Below are 26705 nucleotides of genomic sequence, written 5' to 3' on the forward strand. Positions count from 1 at the left end.
TTGATCCTAGGTCCTGCTTAATAGAAATGACACAGGCCTTCTGATGGACCAGCTCCTATGTCCTCCTTAGTAAACTGTACAATGGCCTTTACTCATCCATCCCTTGCTTATTTCCCCCTATTCTTTGCTGTCATATATCCTTGTTAGTGTTGTTCTGAACAACAGTCTTACTTGTAAATACAATTTGTTTTGTTTGTTTGTTTCACTTTGGGGTTAGGGACTCATGTATCCCAGAATAGCCTAGAAATCACTGTGGAGCTACAGGTGACCTTTGAGTGGTCATTCTGTCTCTACCTTTATATCCTGAGTTCTGGGGTTACATATGCTACCACACCTGGTTTATGTGGTGCTGGGGCTTGAACTCAGGGCCTTGCACATGCTAGATACGGTTTAATGTGAAATGCCCCTGTCTGAATACTTGGCTCCCGAATACCTTAGTGGGACTCTTTGAGAAGGTTCTGAACTTTTAGGAAGTTGAGCCTTACTGGAGGAAGTAGATCACTGGGCATGGGCCTTGAGACTTTATAGCATGGCCCAACTTCCTCGTCTAGCTCTATGTCTTGAGTGTAGATAAAACGTGACCATTCATCCTTCTGATTCCTACTTCCATGCCTTTCCTTCCTGCTGCTATGCTTCTCTGCCATCATGAACCATATCTGTCTGAAACTATAAGCCAAGTAACTCTTTCTTAAGTTGCTTTTGTTTGGGGATTTTATCATAAATATAAGGACGTAACTAAGATGATGGCAAGCAACCTACAGTTGCACCCTCATTCCCGTGACTTTGTTACTAATGTGCCTATCTTACTGACATCTTCTTTAAAACACCACACGCTCCATGAGTTTAGAGAGCATACTTGTTTTTGCTCAGCCTCGTAGTCTTTGATTTAGCATAGTACCTGGAATACTGCAGGTGCTTAGTGTAAAAATTAAGGTTCATTAAAGTTTTCTTTTCAGCGTTTAAAGACTCAACATTCCCATTCTCCACCAACTCACTTTGTGCATGTCTTCCATCTTGCTCTCGTATTTACCCTCTGACTTACCTGCTGTCTCTTCCATTTCCTGTCCTCTATAATCTTTTAGAAAAAGGGCCCCATCTTCATTCTTCCATTTACTCAGTTCTGATTTATCCTTTTAATGATTGGCTCTTATAATCCACTTCACGGAAGCTCCTCCCTCTAAGGCCATCTTTAAGGTACCTCTTGATCATTATGTATAGAACAAAGTCCATTTTCTACTCCTCAGTCCCTTACATGACTTCTAGGGGCCACCAATACTTGTTTTTCTTACACTCATCATCTTCCTCCTCTTGGGCTGATGACAGAAGCCAAGGCCTCTGATATATTCTTTTGATAACAGTCACCTTTCCCTTAACTTTCCCTTGTCATCCTCTTGTGAGTTTCTCCTGCCTTTTTAGTTTTGCCCACTTCTAACCAGAGTTTGCTTTTGATGTTTATGCATTGATCTTCAACTCCTCTCTCTCTGAACACTTTGCATCCTCCTTTATAAGAATTCACTTACCCAGTGTTTTTAACATTGCTACTTTTAGGTCAGCTCTTACTTTAATATCCACCTGACTACTAGATATACTGCTTATTTGGACACAAGTATGCCAGCAATATGACATATCTTAAACTTAACTCATTATCACCCACTCACACAATTTATTCCCTTATTTTCTCTTTCAATGTGATCACTATCAAGTTGCCAACATAGGAATGCTGAGCTCCTTCACTGGCTCTCTTCCCATCCTACTGCGCATTTAATCACGAGGTCTGCTGACTCTATCTCTTTACTATCTCCTGTCCACCTCTCTCCAGCCCATAATATCCAACGTAGTTACTCCTCACTTGTTTACTAGAAGGGTGCCTGCAAAGTGCTGTGACCAACATCTCATAAGACGCCTGTCAATGCATTTTCCACACAGCAGCTAGAACAACACATCTGAAACATAAATCTGATCTTTTCTGTCAAAAGGGCTCTCAGGGCTTACCAGAGTCCTCAGGTTAAAACCCACATTGCTTCCCATGGCTCTACTTTCCTCACCAGTCTTCTAATCCCCTCACTCCAAGGCCCACCCACAGCGCTTCCCTCAACCTACATCCAAGTCTTGGATAACTTCGTACTCTCCTTGCCTATGAATTTCTGCATCCTCACCATTTTAATCCTTTTCTCCTGAGTTCTCTTGCATAGTTCCTGGTATAAAATAAGCCCCCAATACCTCAAGTTTCTTTCCTAGTCCTTCTGTCTGGCCAGTTCTGCCTTTTGTATGTTACACCCACCTGCAACTACCTCCCAAGTGCTGGGACTAAAATCATGTGTTACTAGGCCTGGTATACATTTGTACTTTGGAACTGAATGTTTAACTTTAACAGACTTCTAAAGTAACCGTAATCCAAAAATAACCCAGGTACCTAATTCTCTTGGCATCTCTAGAACAACTGGTAGGTAAAACCTGCTTCAACTTTACTTCCTACAAAATTCAGTTAACAGTCCCCAGCCAATGGGATACACCTTCAAAGTCTACGTATAAACATAGTTTTGGCTAAGACACTTAGTTCACCCAATCAGTTCGTGCGTGCTGTGTGTGTGTGTGCGTGCGTCCCCGTTGGTCTGTCCGTCCATCCATCTGTCTGGCTTCTGATTTAGTCTGAGCAGTCTTCAAACTGAAACTGAATCAATTCTCCTGCATCAACTTCCTGATTGTTGGGATAATAGGCATATGCCACTATGTTTGGCTCAAATAATTAGTTTTGAAGGTTTTAGCAACTTGGCATGCAGGATGAAGATTTGAGAGATTTTGTTTGTGGGGAGAGTGTATGTTGAAAATGATCTTTTTGAATATGGGGTTCATTTGAAAGACAAAACTATCTTTTTCCTATTCAATTACTTACTTTCACCAGTAATTTGTACTTTGGGGTATTTGTAATTTATTTTAAAATAGGTTAGAATTAAAAATCAAAATTATTGTTGAGAAAAGTGTTTCCATCTCACAAACTGGGCATAGTGTCACACATCTTTTATCCCAGTCCCGGGAGCAAGAGGCAGACCAATCTCTGAGCTTGAGGCCAGCCTAGTTTATATAGTAGCCAGCTAAGGCTACACCGTTAGACCCTGCTTTTTGTTTCCTATTTTGTTGTTGTTGTTGTTGTTGTTGTTTAAGTGTTACAGTGGGAATAGTACCTGGAAGATCTCCAAATCGATTATTTATTAGGCTCAAATAATTATATCTTAAGTAATGTGATCATTCAGTTAATGGAAATACTTGTTTCATTTGCTTAGTTCAAAATCTAATGAGCTTGCCTCATCTTCTCACAGCTATATTTACACAGTGACAATTTCAAATTCCACCCAGCATCTCAACACTTTCTATTTCTTCTCCACTGTGCTATGCTGGTTCAGCTAGTCACTCTCTGTCCACGGGATTGCTTCAGGTTCTGTGTGTTCTCTCTACTTCTTTTACCCCTTGTTACCCCTCAGTGTGGCTGATGCGATCTTCTCAGAACCCAGAACATACTACTCTTTACTGCTAGGGTTCCCATTTCAAAGTAAACCTAAATATAGCAACTTACAGCCCTTGGCTCCTTGTGGCCCGCTAACTTCTATTCTGATTCCATACACTCCTGTCTACTACTTGCTGACATGGCATCCCTTACACTCACAAGGCCTGAGCTGGTCTCAGGACATCGGTGGCTCTTCCCTGCTTGGAACGTTACTCCCCCACACATCTCCATGAGTACCCTGTCTCATTCCTTTCTCAGTGAAGTCTACGCACACTAGTAAAAAACACCACAACTGACCCATTTTCCTTTCTTCTTTTTCTACATCTACTTATCACCTTCTAACATAAAAAATTATTATTTTTTTCTGCAATAATATAAGGTCCGTAAGACTTTCCTGTCAGTCTAATGGTTAGATAAATATATTCTAGACACATAGGTATTGACGTTAGCAAATTGGTTCCAAATCTTTTAGAGAAAATATGTTCACTCATCTTAACTTTCATTTTCCTGGAAACAGCTTTTAATTTTAAGTTACTTTATAAGAGCTGTTTAATCAGACACATGACCCAGGCCAATATATCTACAGATACCTGGTAGATCTTAGGTGGCTCTGGACAGAATGAAGGTCAATTTGCCCAAGCACCTTAGAGAGAAAAGGAAAGAACTCCTTAGCAAGTTTTTCTTGCCCTGTCCTAAATAATCTTAAAACAGATGGCAAAAGCTAAATACTAAGTCTGCTGCCATGGAAACCACTATTATAGCAGCCTGTTTTTCAGAGCCCCGCCTAGAAGATAAACGTTTGCCTCCCTTTTATTACAATCTGAGCCCTCGACCTTTTACTGTGAGTCCACTGAAAGGCATAACAACTGTCAACATCCTGGAATGACAAGTCTAGTAGGGACTGGTTTGTATATAACATCCCCAAAACACACTCAGAAACCAGCAACACAGACGCATAAGACACCATTTGCTATGTTTATGTTGTTCTACATGCAAATTACACTGTTGTCATATGTAGTTCATGGATCTTACTTTAATATTGCAGGCCTGCTCCATCAATCTTCTTGCATTCTCCTCTGCCCGGTATCTCTTTGGAAGCTGAACTCTGAAGAACTTCAAAGCACCTTCAAAATCAGCCTGGAGGAGGTCTTCCTTTGAGGTCTGAAAAACAGCCATGGAGACATATCACACTTCAGCCTGTGTGCATTATGAATACATTTATTACAAAAAAGAATGATAATTTTTTGAATATACCTTTAGAAGATACTTTTAGTATTTCTACTATTCAAAACATATTGCTATGTTATATGCTGAAATTATAAATCCTAAAATAAGGTAAGACAATTATTAACTAACTTATATTATATGGAGATCACAGTAGTGGATCCTGACAAAGTTTACCAAGCTACTAAGCTAGAAGAAGAAAAGAAAAAAGAAAAGAAAATGAGAGGACTTCTGTATTAATCTGTGACTTTGCTTTGATGATGATTTTTTAAAAAGATTATTAGAAACTCATTAAAAACACAAACAAAGCAATCAAAGCCCATCAGAGTTACATAATTAACACCTAATGGGAAGATGCTTTTCAACTGATGGCAACAGCAGCTCAAGAGAAGAAATAAGAAATTGGTCCAACAACTAAAGAATGCTATGAAAAAGTAAACGAAACAAACCACTTGACTATTGACTTCTTACTAAAAAATTGTTCACAAAATTCATTTCTTTTAAAAGTTACCATGTGGAAATCAGTAAGAATATCTGCACATATGAAAAGAAATTTAAAAGGAAACAAAACAAAATGTTTGCCTTGATGAATGAATCTGGATGATTTCTTCCTCTAGGTTTTGCAATATCTTCTACAATATTCTAGTAAAAAATTTAAAACTATGGCAAACTCTTTGATACACACTACTTTTAGGTAGAAAAGTATATAGAATGAAGTAAAAAAGAAAAATATTTTAGCTGGGAAAAATGGCACAGGCCTGAAATTCTAATACTAAGGAGTCTGAGGTAGGTAGACCACCATGAGTTTGGGGTCAGCTGGGGTTACTTAGTGAGTTCCAGTATATTTATCTCAAAACACACAAACAAGCACACATACATGGAAATGTTTTAAAGATGTTACTTAATTGACATGTTTTATCTCATAAGTGAATATTTACTTTTAATCTTTAGATGTGTGTTCTTTAACTGGAACATCCACAGAGGTCAGAAGACTAGTAAGAACCCATGGGGGAGGAGTAGATCTTTCAAGGGAAGGGAGATAGAGTACAGTAAAGAGGGAAAGGAAAATAATGGGACAGGTATCAAATGTGTCAAGTGGGGAGGCGTGGGATGGTAGGGTACAGGAGGGATAGCTAACACTAAAGACCCTATGAAAAAGCCACATGAAAGCGCACGACTGCAGCAGCATCCTAAAATGAATACCTGTACATATATAAAAAAAGTTTAAATGGAGTCACTCTAGAATGAACAGACAATACCTCAATTAGGACATTAGTATTGTCACGTGCAAGTAAACAAACCCCAGTACCAGGAATGGGTGATCTCTATTTGTGTTCTTGCCCAGTGTGGTCTCACAGATCCCAAAACACTGCAGGGTATTGCTCTTGGTTAACCTCCAGAACTTGAGAGTAAGATCCTCTTGCTGAAGACACCATATAATTGAGTCATAAAAGCTAGAGAAATCAAGTGGTTGCTGACCTAGCAGCTTGGCCACCTGATTTTCTAAATCTGCTCAGGACCTAATTTTAAGCCTGTCATTGAGCTCACATAAATGCAGAAAGGTTGGGATCAAGAATGAAGAACACTTCTTCCTCACACATCGGACATTTAGTCAAGTGGGAATGGCATTGTAGACTGAGGTTGTTTTTGGAGGAGACCACAGTTTTGGGGGCAATGCTTTGCAGGTCTCTCCATGAGGGCTGTGCTGAAGCCCACCTCAGATTGAGTCTCTGGACAAATCTCTAAACAGATATCTACTTCAAAACACTATCAGCAGGAGGGCAAGATGGCCCCATAGCTAAATAATTTGCTGGATGTACTGGCTAGGATTATGTCAACTTGTTACAAGCTAGAGTGTTTTGAAAGGAGGGAATCTCAAGTGAGAAAATGCCTCCATAAGATCTGGCTATAGGCCATTTTCTTAACTAATTGATGCAGGAGGGCTCAGTGAATTGTGGGTGGTACCATCCCTGGGCTGGTGATCCAAGTTGCATAAGAAAGTAGGCTGAGCAAACCATAAGGGGAAAGCTAGTAAGCAGTACCCCACTCCATGCTTCTGTACCAGTTCCTGTCTCCAGGTTTCTTCCCTGTTTGGAGTTCTTATCCTGACTTCCTTTGATGGTGAAGAGTGTATGTAAGTGTAAGCCAGATAAACCCTTTCCTCTCCAACTTTCTTTTTAGTCATGGTGTTTTATTATAGCAATAGTAATGCTAACTAGGACACTGTGTAAGCATGACAACCTGAGTTTAATCTTTAGCACCCACGTAAAGGTGGAAGGAGCGACTTCCAACTTCACAAAATTGTCCGCTGAATGCTCATCCATGTTCCCAACACACACATGCATGCGCGCACGTAACACTGGCTTGCCTAACTTAGCTAAACACAAAAAGTAAAAGAGCTATGGAAAACACATAACAAGGAGGCCCAAGATTGGAAGTTTAGATATGGCACCTCAATCCCTGGAAAGTACTTAGGACATAAAGGGAGTCAAATATGATTATAAAGGTTGTAATAAATTCATTCTCATTTCAACTATTGCTAACTTGTGATGTTGCACACATTTTCCATCTTGAAAATGAAGTAAGTTAAGGTATATGAATGCACTCTGTTAAGTCCAAGACAAACATAAGGGATAATGATTTGGTAAGTTACCTTCACTTTGTTCAAATGTTCTTAGATAATGGTATTTTTGTGGTTAAAAGCAGTGCCTATCCTCACTAATACTTTTAATTCCACCAAGAAAGTAGTCTAAGGCCTAGAAAAGGTCGCTCAACGGCAAGAGAGCTGAGAGTGCAAGCACGAAGACTTGAGTCTGAATCTTGGCACCCATGTAAAAGGCTGGGTGTAGTGGTTCCCACACCTGTAACTACAGTGCTACGAGGGGGTAGAGACAGGAGGACTGCTAGGGCTTGCTGGCCAATCAGCCTAGCTCCAGGTTCAGTGAGGTGAACTAAGGCAGAGGATGACAGAGAGGGGCGCCATTTCCCTTCCATGTATGTGCACATGCAGAGGTGAGCACACCTACACACGTGAGCACATACCTCCCATTCAGTTGTAAAAATATAAAACACCCTATAGTGTAAGTTCTAATAATTCATATTTTTCTTGTTGATTTTAATAATAATAATTTCACTGTGATGGTAAAAAGAAATTCCACTAAGCAAAAGGCACCTAAAAATCTCCCTTGAGTACTTTTTGCTCTTGCAGAGGACCTGGCTTCTGTTCCTAGCACCAACATGGCAGCTCACAACTCTCTGTAATTCCAAATCCAAATGATCCAATGACTTCTGCTAGCTAGCCTCTGCCAGCACAGCATGCACATGACACACAGACATGCATGTATGAGAACACCCATATGCATACAATAAAATAACAAAAATTTAAAAAGTATTCCTTGGTGTTCAAGACAACCTGTAATCCTACTCTGATCCCAAAGGGGTTTCCCACCAGTTTCCTATCTTTAAAAGACCTCTTTAATCATTAAGCTTCACCTAACATGTCTTTGCAATGACATAAGTGAAATATCAGCTAGGGACAACTGACCATTTCCTGACATCTGTTATCTAAGAGGGTGTTCCTCTACAACTGGGGGACAGATACTGTAAGCTTTTCAAAGATTTGGATGCCTCACTAGGAATTTGACACAACAGGTTTTGTTATTGTTTTGAGTGCTGGGAACAGAACTGGGACCTCACCCATACTACACATATGTTCTATTCCCAAGCTATATATCTTTAGTTTGTTTTAAAAATACTTTAAAAATTATAATTTCTCTCTCGCTCCCCCCTCCCCCGTGTGTTCGTTTGTGTGTATGTGTGCACACCTACCTGGAAGGTTCACTGTATGTTTGGTTTTGGATTACATAGTCATGGCTCCATGAGTAAAAGCAAAATGGGGTTCTTGGTGGTAACCTTGCCCATGTGTGCAAGCCTACAGAGCCCAAGGTTGACAACAATATGCCTTCCTCAGCTACCTCTCCACCTCATGTTGTCTCAGCCAGCCTGGCTGGCTAGTGAACTCATGGAGTCCCCTCAACTCTATTTCCTGATGCTGAGGCTGCAGGCACACACATCACACCCGGTGTTTATGTAGGTGCTGGGGATTAGAACCAACATTTTCCTCCCTGCACAGCAACCTCTTTACCCGCTAGTACAACTCCTCAGGCCAAGAAAGACAAGTTTTTCATGTTCAACATAAAGTCTCACAACTTAGAGACAAACTTACCTAGCATTTTGTTGCTTTGTGTGTCCTTTCCCCGACCCTCCTCAACCCCTTAACTGTGTACTACATACATGAAAGACTTTATGCATTCTGATTTGAGTAGTACTGAACCCGTTCTACTAAATGCAAATGTTTCACAGATGTCAAGCATTAATATTACTGTTAATCTAAGGCACAGAGCCCGGCACAGTGGCATACACCCGTAATCCCAGCACTTGGGAGGCAGAGGCAGACAGATCTCTGTGAGTTGAGGCCAGCCTGGTCTACAAATCTAGTCCAGGACAGCCAAGGCTACACAGAGAAACCCTGTCTCAAACAAAACAAAATAAAACACAACACCCTAAAGCACAAAGAGAAGTGCTTCCTATGAAAACAAAGCATGGGCTCAGCCAGGAGCACTACTAATAGACACGAATTAATAATTACCTGGCTATGAAGATGATAACGAGGGTTGTAATTAGGCTTATAGTTGTAGGAAAATTAATCCCTTGTCAACGACTAGAAGCTTAGCACACGATTCATGATGATAAGTCTTAAGCTTTAAAAAATGTTCCCCTAACAAGAAGACTGACACTTCTCTAACCAAACCAAGTCCCACCCCCCACCCCCAAATGCCTCCGCTTCTGACCATAGAATTCCATCAAGTTAGACTTGGTTTACAGTGGAAAATTCATGTATTTTTGGTTATAAACTTAGCCAATAAAAGAGCTAACTTTTTGCATCTTACTGGCAAATTCTTAGGAGTTTTCCTATGGTACCTTTGAATAATTGCAAGAGAAAAAAAATTATCAAAAGGCAAGCATTTTCCCAACACTGTTAAGTAACAGTGGTTAGTGGTAACAGATTAAAAACTAGAGATGCTTAAATAAATAAACATGTCTTCTTTCCTTTCAACTTAAAAACTCAACCAACTTTTAACCCAGAACTACTTAAGGATAACATCTTTAAAATAAAATCAGTGGTTTATCAACACATACTTCTTGCTCTCCAAGCTATCTGACAAATCTTTTCAAATAATGAGCCATGTTTATCAATTACATCCTAAGAGGCAACAACACTCCTTCTTTCATTTGAACAGGCTTATATACGAAGACTACTGATACGATTAAAGACATTTATACGAATTCTACTTCTCTTTCTTTTTAAGTACGTAGTAAGAAAATATCTGGAAGAGGTGGTTTCACTATAAGATTCTTTGAAGTTGCCTCAGTAATAGGAATGAAATCACCAAATACACAACAGACACAACACAAGTGTGGTCTATAGATTCATACAGGCTCTGGGTATAGCAGACCCAGGGTTTAAGAGCCAAAATTTACACAGTAGAAATTAGGGAACTAATTTGACTTACTTTGATATAAAGATGATTTGGGCCTTTTGAGGGACATAAGAAGTATACACATAATACCTACTGTATTTTGGGTTTTTAACGTTTGAAAAAGTTAGGATCTCTCTCTTCAGTGAGCAATCTTCACAAATATTAGTGATAGAGGGAAACAGAGGAGGTATCTGTCTTCAGTAGTCTTTTACCTTCACTTGAAACAAATATTTCAGAAAATCCCATGAAGTAGAAACGTATTAGGGTATATTTTGATAGCATAAAACTGTTCACCAATATTAAATATTGTAATGGTTACTAAATGGGTAGCTAGGATATCTGCTTGAATACACATGTTCTCACTGTCTCTGTCTCTCTCTCTCTGTCTGCCTCTCTCCCTGTCTGTCTGTCTATCTGTCTGTCTCTCTTTCTCTTTCTCTGTCTCTGTCCCTCTCTCAATCTTTACAGGAAGTCATTTGAACTCACTATGGAAATACCCAGAATATCAGTATTGAAATTATAGGTGAAGGCTGGGTGTGGTGGCACATGCCTATAATCCCAGCACTTGGATGGGAGGCAGAGGGAGGGGGATCGCTGTGAGTTCAAGGCCAGCCTGGTCTACAAAGAGAGTCCAGGACAACCCAGGCTACACAGAGAAACCTTGTCTCAAAAAGCCAAAAAAAAAAAAAAAAAAAAAAAAAGAAAGAAAGAAACTATAGGTGGCAGTAATTTTAATATATAATGACATGCCAATAACTTATGTCATATGATTGTAAAAAGACACACCCTGGAGAGAAAAAAATTCTGACTGTGAAGAGAGTAAAAGTTTCCTTCCCTAACAGAGTTCACTTGCAGTGCACAATCTCTACAGCCATGTGTTACTGCTGACATCATTTCAAATGTGTTTTCAGTGTAAAAAAAATTAACACATTTCAAAGTGACTTTTCTTTTATTTTTTTAAGGAAGCAAATTTGAAACAGTTCAAACACCTGATTTTAGTTCTAGGTGTTTCTAATTCTAAACTTCTAAGTACTCTCTACTAAGCAACAAATTCTGGGTGAATAGGGGGAGATCTTGATTTTTTTTTCTCAGCTATATTGGTTTTACTCTAAGTAGCCTTTTCTTCTTTCAGTTATGCTGTCCAATAGGATTTCTATTTACCCTCCCTCCAAGTTCTGTTGGCCTCAGAGGCTTTAGAAGAGGAGGATGTGGTTTAGCTGATGTAGAAGATGTTTACATCTGTTTGGGTATTTTAATTCCAATAAAGAAACACAGTTGATAAGTCATCACATGGAGTTGGCACAGGTGCGTGTACCTGTCTATCATGAGACTGTTCTTTATAGCCTGTGCTTCTGAAAGGCAAAAACCCGAGATCTAAATGTGTGTCCTCTCCTCACTGGTCTCATGGTCCACAAGCCTCATCAACTAGTTCTCTGATGATCTCTCTGTGAATTACGAACAATAAGTGAGGCTCAGACAGAAAATCTCCTGGCTTGATCTTGTTCTTGTTTTTAATTGAGGCACTTTGCAGCACAGGCTGGCCTGGGCCTCACTGTGTGGCACAAGCTCATCTTTGGCTCCACACTCCCGAGTGCCAGGTCACAGGTAAGCACAGCTGTGACTGGCTTTGATTTTTTTGGAAAAATTAATTTATAATGAAGAAATTTAGTGAAATTTTAAAGTAAAGTAGGTGATCTGTACATGTTTGACTATATTCGTGTTTAAAACACGACTAAAAAGGCAGAGTCATGACTTAAACTTCAGTCTTGCCCTCTTGACTAGAATGGAAAAATAATGATACTGTATGTGGCAGGATGCCTCTCAGGACTACCCTGTACTGATCATCCATCAATCCTGAGTTGTCAGTCAGTCCAATATCACTGCTGAGCAATTCAACCCATCCCCACCCTCCCAGTATACAAGCTAAACTTTGAGTGGTAACTCCTTGGATAGCAGATCCCAATTCACAGCCATCATGTTAATTAAAGGACTCCCCAAGTATAACCTACATATAAGCAGGGTTCTACCAACAACCTTTGAAGAGTAACAGTGCTAAAGAGTTCCAAATGGCCATATATAAAGCTCCGCATATGTTGGTTACATGCCATATAGTTAGCACTATTGTCTAGGCTCTAAGTGGCAGAGTCCAAAAATTCCTGAGGGAAGCACTTACTTCAGATAACTCATTTGGCATCCAGATTTGTCCAGTTGCAACACAGGGACATATATAAGCTCATGCAGATGTCAAGTTTGGGAGCCCAACTCCCTGTGGATTTTATTGCTAATTAAATGTTCTTAACTAAAAGTTTAAATTTATCTCTAGTACAGATATGCGTGTGAGACATCTTTTAAGCTACCAATTCATGTTTTACTTCAAAACACTGAAAATGTAAACATCAAATAGGCTACACCAGGTGACTGTTAAGTCACCAATAGGAACCTTAATTTAAGTAGTCTTTAAGATATGAAAAATGGTTACACTAAGACTCAGAGATGCAGGAATTGTTTTAACGTGTATTAGGAATTCCTAGTGTCAAAGCATATAGACTTAAAAATAAAACTCATTTCTAATACAATCATGAGCTTCCAGTTTTCTCCCTTGTAAATTGGACTGTGAATCAGGAGAGCAATTGTTTCAGCCAGGCATTGAAACATATGTGCTCAGCTATATTAAAAATTCTCCCCTACATGGAAAAAATAGTTACATTTCTCAAATAATCCTTTTTATAATTTTATACTGCTCACCACACCTAACTTGATCTTGCAATGATGAGCTGACTTTTTCATGGTGGGAAATTTCTCATACACATGACTACAGGATGTCTGTTATGATCAGACAGAAGAAATGGAGGAAGAGAAGTAAGAATTCACAACAGGCAAATAAATATTGTACTGAAAAGATATGCATCTGAGAGAATCACATAAATCTGGAGCGGCATTAAAACTCCATTTTGCAAAACAGACAATGCTGGGTTGTTTTGTTTTTCCAATTACCAAATGATGGTACAGGACTACTGTAGACCAATTATATCACCCAACAGTTGCTAGGTACAGCTCTGGAACCACTGAAGAGAAACCCTGCCACAGTGGTTGTGGGTATTTAATTTTAACCCTTGGTAGGAAATGAGGAAGGGTTATTTTTCTCTTACTTAGGAAATCAAATAACAAACAGGCCAGACTTCTCAGACTCCCAGAGAAGACCCAGTAGCTGTATGCTGTTTTTTAGACACAGTTCAACCACCCCAGGAGAGAAACCTGCAATTTCCCACCCTAGGATTTTTAGGTACTAAATCCCCATTGCCCAAATCTAATTGGCAATCATGTGAGGAGGTTAGAAAGCCAGACACACACACACACACACACACACACACACACACACACACACACACACACACACACACACAGTCTAGATAGATGGCTATTTCTGTTGTAAAATTTAACCCTTTGGGGACATAAATAAGAGAAAAACCACATCAAGTTTTGGGCTTTCTGCTTCATTGCTGAGCCCCGACAGCCTGAAAAATCTGTTTTCTTCCCCTTGCCACAGAGATAATGCCACTGATGGGATCCTGGACTCTGAGAAAAGAGCCTCTATTTCATATAGCCCAATTAAGGAGTGGCATGGTCCAGGCTCCAAGGAAGCTTCTCAACGGTGGCCACCACTCGCCCTCCTTCTCAGTAGAAAGGGCTGAAAGGGAAGAAAGCAGGAGCCCACGAGCCTCCAGAGTAACATTCTTGAAAAGGACTACACAGATTCTCTACAAATTAAGTTCAATGAAAAACAGTCTCACCGCCAGAAGCCGAGGCACAAACAGCCGATGCCCCATCCCCAGAAGTTCCAGCACGCGACATGCATACTCATTCACCAGCTTGCTCCTCTCGTCGTGCATGTCCTGGGACTTTTTGACAGGAGGTGTGAGCTTAGCAGCTGGGGCTGGGCAGGGGCACCCCTTCTTCCATGAGCAGTAAAATAGGTATCCAGAATGAGAAAGCTGGATCTCTCATCCACAATCCTAAGAACTGCAGAGAGAGGGGAGCCAGGCTACGTCTCCCCAAGAGGATGCACAAGATGGTCTAGGATGGGAACTGTCAGCTAATGTCGCCACAAGAAATACATTTTGTCTAAATTATCAACTATGCACAAGCTCCGGAGTCAACTGGAGAATGAAATCAAAGGCTGATGTAAATTAAAAAAGGCAAAAGAAATTGAATCCCAGAAAAATGGCCAGGAGCAGAGCAGGAAGAGTTCAGATATATGTGTGAAAATGGACAAGCTGCTCAGAGGGCTCTAGCATGTGTGACACAGAGAGAGGGAGGGAGAGAGGGAGGGAAGGAGGGAGGGAGGGAGGGAGGGAGGAGAGAGAGAGAGAGAGAGAGAGAGAGAGAGAGAGAGAGAGAGAGAGAGAGAGAGAGAGAGAGAGGAATATATCTGTGTGTAAGCAGGCGGCAGTAGCTGTAGCCAGGAAGCCAGGGCAGTTGTGAAGCTGCAGGGAGAAAAGGATGAGCTCATTGCAATCCGTGATTCTTGACAAGCAGCCCTGCTGCTGTGGCTGTGGCTGCCCCGTTACTGCCGCCGCCACCGTGCTGCCTCTAGCTGTGAATCAGTAATGAAGGAAGGGGTAGGAAAGGAAGGGGCATGAGCAGAGGGGGAGGTAGGTGAATGAGCATGCAGAGTGAGTCTCAGGGGAGAATGCTGTAATAAGAAGCCAATAGCGAGCCATTGGACAGATACGCTTTCCCCTCCCAGTCCACCCTCAATCAGTGTTAGTCTGACAGTTTATGCTGTTGAATCCCAAACCCACAGACAGATGAACTAGCTTTTTCCTAATATGTGATGCTCACAGTGAAATCAGACAGACAGCTAAAAGGCTGACCCTACTCACTCTTGCTTTCTAGCAAAAACAGACAGAAATTTGATCATATGCCCTGTGTTTAAAGTGGGAAGCTCCAATCCTTGTCATATCACTGAAATCTCCAGACAAGATAGGTGTTAGGGTAAGATGCCAGAATGTCAACAGAAGAACACGAACCAGCATTCAGCAAGTGACACACCCTCAAGCTCAAGTGTTTATGAAAAGACTGTGACTCTTTCTAATTGCAGGGTATACAGAAGCAATACTGGGAAGCAATACTACCACTGGGAAGGCTGGCCACATTTATATATATGTAACGCTGAAACACAAAACTTACAGCATAATACTAAGAGTACTATTTAGTAACTATTAAAGTTGAAATTCTCAAACCAAATAAACTTTCATATGCTACAGGACTTGATAAACAGCAGTTTGAAACATCAATTTAATTCTGTTTTATTAGACAAAAAAATATAGTTTTGACCATCTCTGATCAAATAAATGCTTCCTTAATAGGCTGCTAATACTAGGAATTAACCACAGTTTAAAATGTGCAAATTTCCAAGCTGGGCAGTGGTGATCTACACCTTCAAACCCAGCACTCAGGAGGCAGAGATACTCTGATCTCTAAATTTAAGGCCAGCCTAGTCTACATAGTGAGTTCCAGGACAGCCAAGGCTACACAGAGAAACCTTGTCTTGAAAAACAAACAAACAAACATACATACATTTGTAAATCTCTAAGATAAAGTAAATAATCAATTGTACAAAATGAAGGCAAAAGCACAAGATCACCTTCGGGATAGCTGCTTAATGACACCCTAACAATGAATAAATCCAAGTATCCCAGCTCCTTATTTTTGTAGTTGGTGTCAAACATTAGTATGTTTATATATGTTTTATCATGGTCAAGAAGTAAGACGGCCAACAGGGCACCCCAAGTGTTTTCTTTCATTCGTTCATTCGTTCCTTCCTTCCTTCCTTCCCTCTCTCCCTCTTTTCCTTCCTTCCTTCTTTTCCCTTGAGTCAGCATTTTCTACTCTACCAACAAGAGCTGCAAATCTGGAAGTAATCAATAAAAACTTATTTACTGACATATACCCGTAATTCAAATAAAAGAGAGAGAACAATTGTGGTAATGGGATTATAGGGAAACAGGAAGGAACCTATTACTTCCTTTAACAAAATATTGTTTGATTCACTGCCAAATCTCAAGCAAAGAAAATGCAACGAGACAATAACATTCCACTGGGAATGGTGACGCACACCTATAACCCTAGTACTTGAGAAACAGGAGGATCACAAATTCAAGGAGAGCCTGGGCTACATAGACCTTTACTCAAAAAACAAAGTGCTGAGGGTGTAGTGCTGCGGCAGAGCACTCGCCTGAGATGTGCAAGGCCCTTGTCCCGACGTCATATATGTATATAACAATAATTAGTGAAAAAAGAAGCCATCAATTTGAAAAACAGGAAGGAAGGGTATATAAGAATATTTGAAGGGAGGGACAGGAAGTGGGAAATGCCACAATAAAATATGCTTTAAAAATTAAATAATAAAAATACAGATAAAAAACAAAAACTTTTATTAAGTACAATTTTTACCATGAAAAGTTATTGATTGGATGGATTATTATTCTCTCTCTCTCTCTCTCTCTCTCTCTCTCTCTCTCTCTCTCTCTGTGTGTGTGTGTGTGTGTGTGTGTGTAACTTTACTGGACTGCCTAGTATGGGACACACTGTATTGGAACTAGGAAACTAAGGAAGAAGTCCTGGGTCTTTCCTACTCTACAAACACATATGGGGTCAGGGAGTCTCACTTTTACCAGGTCTGCGTCATTGTGTCTAAGAAAATATTAAGATAGTGTTATTGAAGGTGATTGTGAAAAGCACCATCATAAACAATTCAGAACATTCTGGCTTTCAGAGGAAGGAATAAATCAGTGACTTCCTTAGCTTACAGATTTTTTTTCTCAGAAGGAGAGTCTTACATACCCCAGGTTGGTCTTGAACCCTCTCTGCATGTATGCTGGCCCTGGTCCTCTTGCCCCTGCCTTCATGTTCTAGATGTAGGCTACCATGCCATGTTTGTAATCATTCACCTAGTCTTTCTTATAAAGAGTATGGAGATATTTCAACTTAAATGATTTGGTATCAAAGAACTTCAGACATTAATGTTTCCCCCATATAAAGTAGACATGATAAACTTTTCCAAAAGGATTCTGGTAAAAAGAAGTAAAAGTGAATCAAATCATTGTAGAACTGAATGGTTTGGCTCTGGCATTTATAAAATAAATTTTAAGCAGTAAATTCAGTGAATAAAATATAATACCAGCAAGAAAAGTACTTAAAGTATTTTGGTACATTTGATAAAGACTGCATGAGAGTAATTTCTAACAGATGGCCATGGAACTCAGTTCCCAAATTTCCCCCCATGCTGCTCCTCAGCTATGCATGTTCATGCCTTCAGTTGCTATACTTTGTCTTTGTATTACTTTCAGTTGTCCTTTCAGACAGAATCTTTGTCAATATAAAACAAAAACAAAAACAAAGCTATTACAGAACATCACATTCAGTGAAGTGGAAGATTGGATTCTGGGAATTTTTAAAGCAATAGAAGAGCTACAATTATCTCAGTATTTCTTCTACCTTCCAAGCTCACAATATCTTACATACTATTCAAGTGAGTCAGTGACTAATCAGAACATTTTCTTAAGAAAAAGATTTGATTTATATATTTGTTCAAAAATTGGAATAACAACTTCTGTGTTAACTAGTTCATACTACCTCATTCCTCAAGTTTTCTTACATTACTATAAAAGGTTGTTTTAATTCTAAGAAATATCCTCTTTTTTTAAAAAAAAAAAAAGATTTATTTATCTATAATTTATACAGTGCTCTGCCTGCATGTGAGCCTGCACACCAGAAAAGGGCACCAGACCTCAGTATAAGTGGTTGTGAGCCACCATGTGGTTGCTGGGAACCGAACTCAGGACCTTTGGAAGAGCAGACAGGGCTCTTAACCACTGAGCCATCTCTCTAGCACAAGAAATATCCTCTTGATAAGAAGGGAGTTTAGAAAAACCATCCGCAGAACAGAAAAACCTTTCTTTATCCACCTAGCTTCTCTGCCTGGAGTTCTGTAAATAAATCTGACCACAGGCAGAACAACAATACAAGTTCAACATCTATGAGGTGCAGAAACACCTGGGCCCCAAGAAATAAGGCACTCAAAGGAGTGGCAGCTTCTGGGCCTGCACAGCTTCTTAACAAAGAGCAGTGTTTCTTTAGAGAAATGACAAGGCAAAGGAAAAGCATGTTGAGCTCGTAGGGTGACAAACTGCAGGAAGTATTTGGAGAAACAAATGTAGATTATGATTAGTTAGAAGGATTTCCAATCTACTCTGTGCTGTAGACCATCCACGCCATCTCATCCTCATCCCGACGGCTGCTGTGGGGCTGGTGTGGGGAATAGCAGGAGCATCTTCACAGGGGGCATTCTTGCTCTATTTTAAGACAAAAAGTTTGTCTTATGATGTCTGCCTTTCACATCTAGCTCAAAATAATCCTTATGTCAGAATCATTTTGAGTATGGGACTAACTTCTTTGCACTGAAAAAGGAATAGGGAAAGGGCCAGCAATGGTCCCAAAGCCATAGAAGTATTATTTTCTGGTCTGCTGGAAAGCAGGTGGTCAGTGGTGTGAGGGTCTGAATGAAAATGGCCCTATGTAGGGTCATAGGGAGTGGCATTTGAAAGGATTAGGACATGCGGCTTTCTTGGAGTATGTTGGTCTTTTTGGAGGAAGTGTGTCATTGGGGGCCGGCTTTGAGGTTTCAAAAGCTCAAGCCAGCCTAGTGGCTCACCCTCTCTTCCTACTGCCTGCTATGAACATGTAGAACTTTCAGCTCCTTCTCCAGCACCGTGTTCGCCCGCACGCCACCATGCTTCCTGCCATGCTTCCCATTATGATGATAGCTGACTAAACCTCTGAACTGTAGGCCAGCCCCAGTTAAATGCTTTCCTTATAAGAGTGGCAGTGTCATGGTGTCTCTTCATAGCACTAAAACCCTAAGACAATGGTAAAGACCTAATTGAAGTCTTGTACTTGAGAGTGCTCTGTATGAGCCATTCTACTAGGCCATGACTGACAGGCATGCTTAGGACATAAAAAGCTTTATATTGTAAAATGAAAAGCATATTTGACTGAATTCACAGGCCTACTATTGTGAACACTAAATTGTAAAAGGTTGAAAAAAAAAAAAGAAAATGTTACATTGTTACTTTGTTGGTTAGAAAGATGGAAAAGCAAGTAATCTTCAAATTTCAGGACTTTAAAGTGAGAGAGACATCCAAAGAGGATGATATAATAGGGTTTATCAGACACTAATAAAAGGAAAAGTACACTTTATGCTGTAGTATAGGCATGTGTTTGTTGTCTATAATTGATGAAGACAAAAGTAGGCTTGTGAGACTGGCCTAATCCTTTAGCTGTGTTGAGAATTAAATATATCTTAAGGAACATAGTAAGGTACTGATTATTACATCATCTTTTAGCCACATTTATAGCACCACCACTAGCATTTTATTGCAGTATAAGACATTAACCCAGAATCTCATCAATGCTAGTTAAGTCTTTATCAACACAGCCATATCTCCACTCCTTAGTTATATTTACTAGCTATTATGTATATGTAAATTACTTAACCCTCTCGTAGTCTCAATAAAATGGCAACATCACCTACATGGCCAATATGTTCTGCAAATTTATTAAGATACATATATAGGAATTTCTTATAGAGTCTAGCACACGGTAGGTACGCCATACCTAGCAGCTGTCATCATTCTTACCGGGAAGTCATATAAAAGAGGAGAAAATGTGTTAAGTGCTGTGTTTATCTGGATGAGGATTAAGAAAGGTAAAGAGAATTCTGAACATATTAACAATAGAAAAAGAGCCACAGAAAGACTGATAAAATATTGGCAATCTACCTGTTCCTTTGCCTCACTCTAAGACACAGATTAAGCACCCATGTTTTTTCTATACTAGGGGAAATAAAAGTGCCATAGAATTATTCTCAAGCTATTTCTCTTTTGTTTGACTGCTTTTTAAAAGATGAAATCTTTAAAATTTGAAAATTTGCTAAGATCCAGAAATCAGGTCAAAGATCAAAGATGACACTCTGAGTAGCCCTGACCTCTCAACATTGTAAAATGGCATACAACCAACTCTGTTCTTTCATTCAAGTCATAACTCCACCCAACACCATGCTAATGCTTCTGGTGTAGGAAGATAGTCAGATGCTGCTTCTAGGTATAGATTATTCAAGTACTTGACAAAAAGGGGGAAATGAAATGTAATGAGATTAAGCTTATAAGTCATCTCACAGGGAAACGAGTCTCATTATTTTACAGTTGTGACTCATATATCAAAGAAATAGAATATAAAATAAAAGATGCACATAATTAACTGACCCTGTGGTAGGTGATTCAACTTACAAAGCTGTAGGACTTAGAAGGAGAAAAAGATTACTGAGATATTGTAGATTTGTCTAAGTCAGTGTGTGTGTGTGTGTGTGTGTGTGTGTTTCAAGAATATCTGATCTCTTGTGAGACAGGGAAAAACTGTCAAAGGATGCTGTTATATTGTTATTGTCCTTGCTTGTTTTATACAGAATAGAATGGTCCCCAAAGTGACTTGATAACTCTGAATGGACTTTGTAGCATCCCATCTGCCCTACCACTTCTTTTGGTAAGGCACTCAGTTTGTCTCCACTTCTAATAACTGCACTGACAGGTGGCACAGAAGGCAGCCACTATGTATGTATGTGTACATATATGGATATACATATATATTATTTTTAACATATAAATGCTCACATAAAGCTGTAGACAGTTAATGTTTACAATTTGATGTATGTGATCGATAGTTTTATGTCAACTTGACAGGAGCTAGAATCACTCTGGAAAAAGAAAACCTCAACTGAAAAAGTGCCTCCAGAGACTGGCTTGTGGGTAAGACTGTGATATCTTTTCTCCATGAACAATTAGCAATTGATGTGGAAGGGCCTAGCCTGTTGTGAGTGGTGCCGTTCTGATGTAGGTGGCCCTGGGTGCTATTAGAAAATGGACTAAGCAAGCCATGAGGAGCAAGCCAATAAGCAGCACTTTTCTGTGGCATCTGTATCAGTTCCTTCCTCCAGGTTCCTGCCCTGTTTGAGTTCTTTCCCTGACTTCCTTAAATAACGGACTACAAAGTGAAACTTTAAGAGAAGTGAATCCTTTCTCCCCATGTTTTTGGTCATGGTGTTTTATCACAGCAATAAAAACCTGAAGGAAGACAATGTACTTAGGAATAAACATGTATCCATGGACCAGTTATCACTCTCAACATCATTAACTTACACATCTCTCAAATTTTCTTCTTGTCCCACTTTGCTTTCAGTTAGAGACTTTAATATAAGTTCTAATATCGTAAGGTATTATTTTATAACAAGAGAGGGTAAGTCTATCCCACACAGCATGTGATATTAGCCAAACTGTTTAAAGACAGGCTTAATTTGTTTTCTATGAGTTGGCCTTCCCTGATTCTCACTGGGTGTCCTGTAGCTGATCCTCCCTGATGCCTCAGGTACATAGGTGTTTGGATAATGTCTTCTAATAAAATGTTGCACGCACTGAAGAAATATTCTAGATCTTACAACAGAGTTGTAAAATATGAGATCTTAGGCGCTGGAAGATACGAAGACATAATAACTTATATGTTCTAGTGATGGAACAACTAGACAACAGATAAGTGATGGTCACAGCCATGACACTTGCAGAAAGCCAAGATCCAAGAGTACATGTGCACAGCAGGGAACTCAGCATTTCCTGCATTGGCTATTTTTCAATTAGCTTATAAAGAAACCATCGTATTATAATCATGCTTTACCCCTGCATTTGCACAGAACGAGTCCAGGACCCGTCACTGCCATCTGCTAAGAAAGTATCTGAGATTCATAAGGGCTGGGTGGTAGGAGGGGCCTGAGTGGAGGAGATCCACTGCCTGCTTTGGAACAGTCACTTTTAAATATATACTTTTGATAACACAGCACATCTAAATTTTAAGTGACAGACTGTTTCCACGTCAATCAGACATTTCCAGAAGCTATAATCTTGGAAGCTCTGCCAAAGTCCATTCACACAAGAGTTTCTTTCTTGAAGCCATGTTTGTAACACAGGTGTGAAATGGAATGCTATCTCAGGTTTTTCATCATATTCCCTGGGAAGTGTATATAAGGCTCACATTTATTTTCATGGTTGACCAGAAGGCACAAACATATGTTAGAAGAAGCTTTTAAACATTAAAGTTGATCGGATTAAAATGATGTCATAGAATTTAGACTAACCTGTGGTCTGCGAAGGTAGACTAGAATTCCATTCTTGCTAGCATTTATGTACGTGTTTTGCCACTGTGAAAAATAATGGGTGTTGTACTAATCTTGTAAAGTGTTAATTGTCTCAACCTTCTCTGGTTCATCTCCAAGTATCCATTAAGCTGGCAAACTATGGTATCTTTCATGCTGCATAGAATGCTAGAGCTAGTTCAACAGCTGTCACAATGAAAAATAATATTTCCTGTAAGGGAGTTATATGGGTCAACTCCTGCATTACAAGTGAATTTGTTTCTGCAAAATGAACATGTCAAGAGGGAGCCCCTCATTTTTTAAAGTGGACAAGTCCGAGCTGTAATACAGTGTACAGCCCCTTCATACCCCACTCCACCAGCACACATGCATTCACAGATTTCAGCACTAGCAAAAAGAAAAAAAAAAACACAGTAAAAGTAGAGCTGAAGTTTCCTTCATTTGTATGGTGGTGATTACTCCCTCCCTCTCTCTTGTGAGTACAGTGCTTGTCCATATTCAACAGTGCCACAGCCTATGCCACATGAGGATAGTACACATGAGTAAAAGTATATTTGGGTCCTGCCTACTTGGTGGGCTGTTTTACTGATGGCAGTTTCTCCTCCCTGAGCAGGGCTTAATACAGCAATGAGAAACATTAGGAGGATGTTTTGCCACCATGTGTTAAAAGCAAGCGGAGTCCCGTCAGAGGGGTCCTTGCTAAGCATGAGCATTGCATCTCTCTGTGCAGTTGGGGGATACTAAATGAGCCTACTAAACAGGCCTTCTCAAAATTTCCTTGGCCAGGCATGGTGGCACATTCCTTTAATCCCAGCACTTGGGAGGCAGAGGCAGGCAAGTTGCTGTGAGCTTGAGGTCAGCCTGATCTACAAAGTGAGTCTAGGACAGCCAAGGCTACTCAGAGAAACCCTGCCTTGAAAAACAAACAAACAAACAAACAAACAAACAAACAAACAAAAATCCTTAAATTCCCCACTCTTAGTTCATACCTTTTTCCTGGTAATTTTTTCTTTAGCTCTCCATTCTTCACCAAATACAGTATAAGAATGCTTGAGTTTAAGCATTCCTCTGGGTTCTCATTTCCTTGTAAAGGGCCCTTGTGATGTAATTCTTTAAAAAAAAATTTTTTTATGATATAATTCTTATATAACACACATTTGCATGTTTTTCTCATGTTGCTACACTTGACATGGGCTGAGAAACAGTGTTTTCTCTTTTTGAACTTTTCCTGCATGCCCTTGTGCCGAGAATTTAGAAAGGTAGGAAAAAAGTGGTTATCCTCTCATGTTAAAAAAAATGGTAGCTGCAATTTCAGCAAGCAGGTAAGGTCGAGAATGGAGTATCGGTCTTACTTTTGTTTAAGGGCTCCATTTGTTTTGCAGTACGGCTTAGGCTTATGTGGAACTAGTTCCATTGAACTAGTCCACTCAACAGTTGGTCTAGAACTTCAAATTCTTTTGTTTCAGTTTTCTGAGTACTCAGATTCAACTAGACTTGAAAGCCATTGACTTAAAGGAAAATCAAGACGTGTCTTTATGGGGCTCTACTCAGGTATAAAGAATGTAATAATTTTGGGTTTGTATTTTAGAGACAGGGTTTCTCGTGTAGCCCTGGCTATCCTAAAACTCACTCTATAGACCAGGCTGACCTCAAACTCAGACTTCTGACTACTGAGTGCTGGGATTAAAGGCGTGTGATACTATAGTCAGCTAAAAATATATTAAAATATTTTTTTCAAAAACCTGAGAAGGTCAAATTTTCTAAGAATGACCAGGCCTCTTCTCTCATACTGACAGGAACCCTATAAGGGCTCTGACTGTAGATTCCAAGATAACTGACTTCTGGTGCTAGGACTTTTCACCTAGCAGTGTCACATCCTGGTTTCTACCCCTTTCCCTGCCTCCAACCTGGGAATCAGAGCGCCTGGCTATAGGCTTGTGCTGTGAAGCCCCTACTCACCCCATTCTCAAAGAGGTAGAGAAATAGCCTCTGCTTGTGTGCTCTGTTCTCTTCCGCAGCCCCATCATGCGGTGTCTGTCTCTGGTGCTGGGCCTCTACTATGCTCTGAGCTACTATCATGCTGTTGACCCTTTGTCTGTCTGTACAGTGTCAATAACTCATCTAACAGTCTCCTCATTTCTCAGTAATCCATCTGTCTTACATCCTCTTGAACCTCCTGTTCCATCCAAGACCTCACAGTCAAACGTCATAATGGTCTGTAAGGTAATCTAGGACCACTGATGCGCTTGACAGAGCATTAAACTGTTCTTAAGTGATTGTTCGTTTCTTGCTTTGATGTCATCTTTCCCACTGTACATTAAATGATGGTAGAAATACAAATAAGAAGTTCCAAGTTCAAAATCAGTGTCAGCCCAGCCCCACAAGCCTTTCAATAGGTTTCTTCATACCTAGTAAATGTACACTAAACTGATGAATAACAGAATATCACATAATAGTCACCCATGAGCTTTCTAACTATTTTATTTAAATTTGTCAAGCGAGATAAATAGTAAAATAAGTATATGCTTTTTAAATGAAAGGATACTATGGTGAGAGAAAGAATTAAAAGGGAGAGGGGGAAACCTTCCTATTCATTGTATAAGGTCAGCATACCAGGTACACAAACCAGATAAGAATATGACAAAAAAAGAAAAATAGAGACAATAATCTTCGCTGAATATAGATGTAAAAATTCTCAAGAAAATACTATTAAATAAATATCAGTAGATGCAATTGCATCTAAACGACATTATACATAATCATGAAGTTGATTTATGCCAGTGTGTAAATATTTGTCAATAAATACATGTGGAGAAACAATATATTATAGCAACACAATGAAGGATGAAAGTCATCATGATCTCAAGACACAAAAAAGCATTTGATAAATTTTAATAATGTTTCATAATAAACACTCTCTAAAAATTCAGCATAGAAAGAATGTGCCTCAACACAATATGAGCTATCTATGATAAACTCATGACTTACATCATTTAAACTGGAAGAGGATATTGACCTTCTAAGATCAAGAACAAGACACAGATGCCAATGAAAACATGAATATCTTTATAAAGAAGAAACAAACAGGAACTTCTTATGTCTCAACATAAGAAAAAAGTCAACTAAAGCTATAGCAAAGATTTATATGTAGCAGTAGAAACTTTGAAATCCCCCAAGGGGAAAAGGGGGAAATGCTTTAGGACATTGGTCTAGACAAAGACTTTTTCATACATGGCCTCATATGTAAGCAACAAGACCAAAAACTGACAAAGGATATCCTATTAATTTAAAATGCTTCTGAACAACAAAAGGAACAACTGAGAGAGAAAGGCAAACGTAAGAATGAAAAAATATTTGTAAGACTATCTGACAGGGATTAATATCCAGATTACATAGAGAATACATATAACCCAATATCAATAAAGCCAAATAATTCAACTAAAATTGGGCAAATGACAGAAATAAACATTTATCATAAAAACATATACAAATAGCCAAAGAAATAGGGAAAAGTTGAAGATCATTACTTATTGGGGAAATATAAATCAGGCCATAATAAGATGCTGCCTCACCAGTTAAAATGACAACTATGAAACACACAAAAATAAACAGTGGTTAAGATTGCTTGCTGTTCTTGCAGAGGACTGGAATGCCTATCTCAACACTCATGCTGGGTGGCTCCCGTTGCCGGTACCACCAGTTCTGTCTGAAGCCCCCTTTAGCCCTCAAATGAAACTATACTCATGCACACTCACTTCCAGATATAGAGTATAAAAATAAATCACTTAAAAATGTAACAAATGCTGGCACGGCTGTGGGGAAAGTGGAGCTCTCATACGCTGTTGGCAGAAATGTAAATCTCTGTGTCCATTATGGAAAACAGGGTCTCAAACAAAACAAAACAAAAAGCCAATACCTAAAAATAGACCTAACATTTGATCCACTACTCATATATAGGCAAGGGAACAGAAATCTGTATGCAGAAGAGACATCTGCATTACAATGTTTTGTGTAGAAATAACTATTCACAATAGGCAAAGATTACACCAACCTAGGTGTATATCAAATCATGAATGTATAAAGAAAATTTCTCCCTCTCCCTCTCTCTTTCTCCAGAATATTATTTAGCCCTAAAAAACCAAAATTCTGTCATCTACAGCAATGTGATCAAAGTGCTAGA

The 26705-nt window shown here is 39.4% G+C and overlaps 1 protein-coding gene across 4 annotated transcripts in view; it reads right to left on the bottom strand.

Moving 5' to 3' along the window:
- Positions 1-26705, bottom strand: part of Rabgap1l (RAB GTPase activating protein 1 like) — a 583034-nt gene that overhangs the window by 106633 nt on the left and 449696 nt on the right. For 3 of the 4 annotated variants that reach the window (XM_051147664.1, XM_051147665.1, XM_051147666.1), the window contains exon 19: positions 4535-4663. In XM_051147664.1, coding sequence (XP_051003621.1) covers positions 4535-4663 — 129 coding nt within the window. Of the gene's footprint in view, positions 1-4534; positions 4664-14057; positions 14586-26705 lie in introns of those variants that run through there. The other variant, XM_051147667.1, reaches the window with a different exon arrangement.

This window comes from Acomys russatus, chromosome 6 (genome assembly GCF_903995435.1).
Source record: "Acomys russatus chromosome 6, mAcoRus1.1, whole genome shotgun sequence".
NCBI lineage: Eukaryota > Metazoa > Chordata > Mammalia > Rodentia > Muridae > Acomys > Acomys russatus.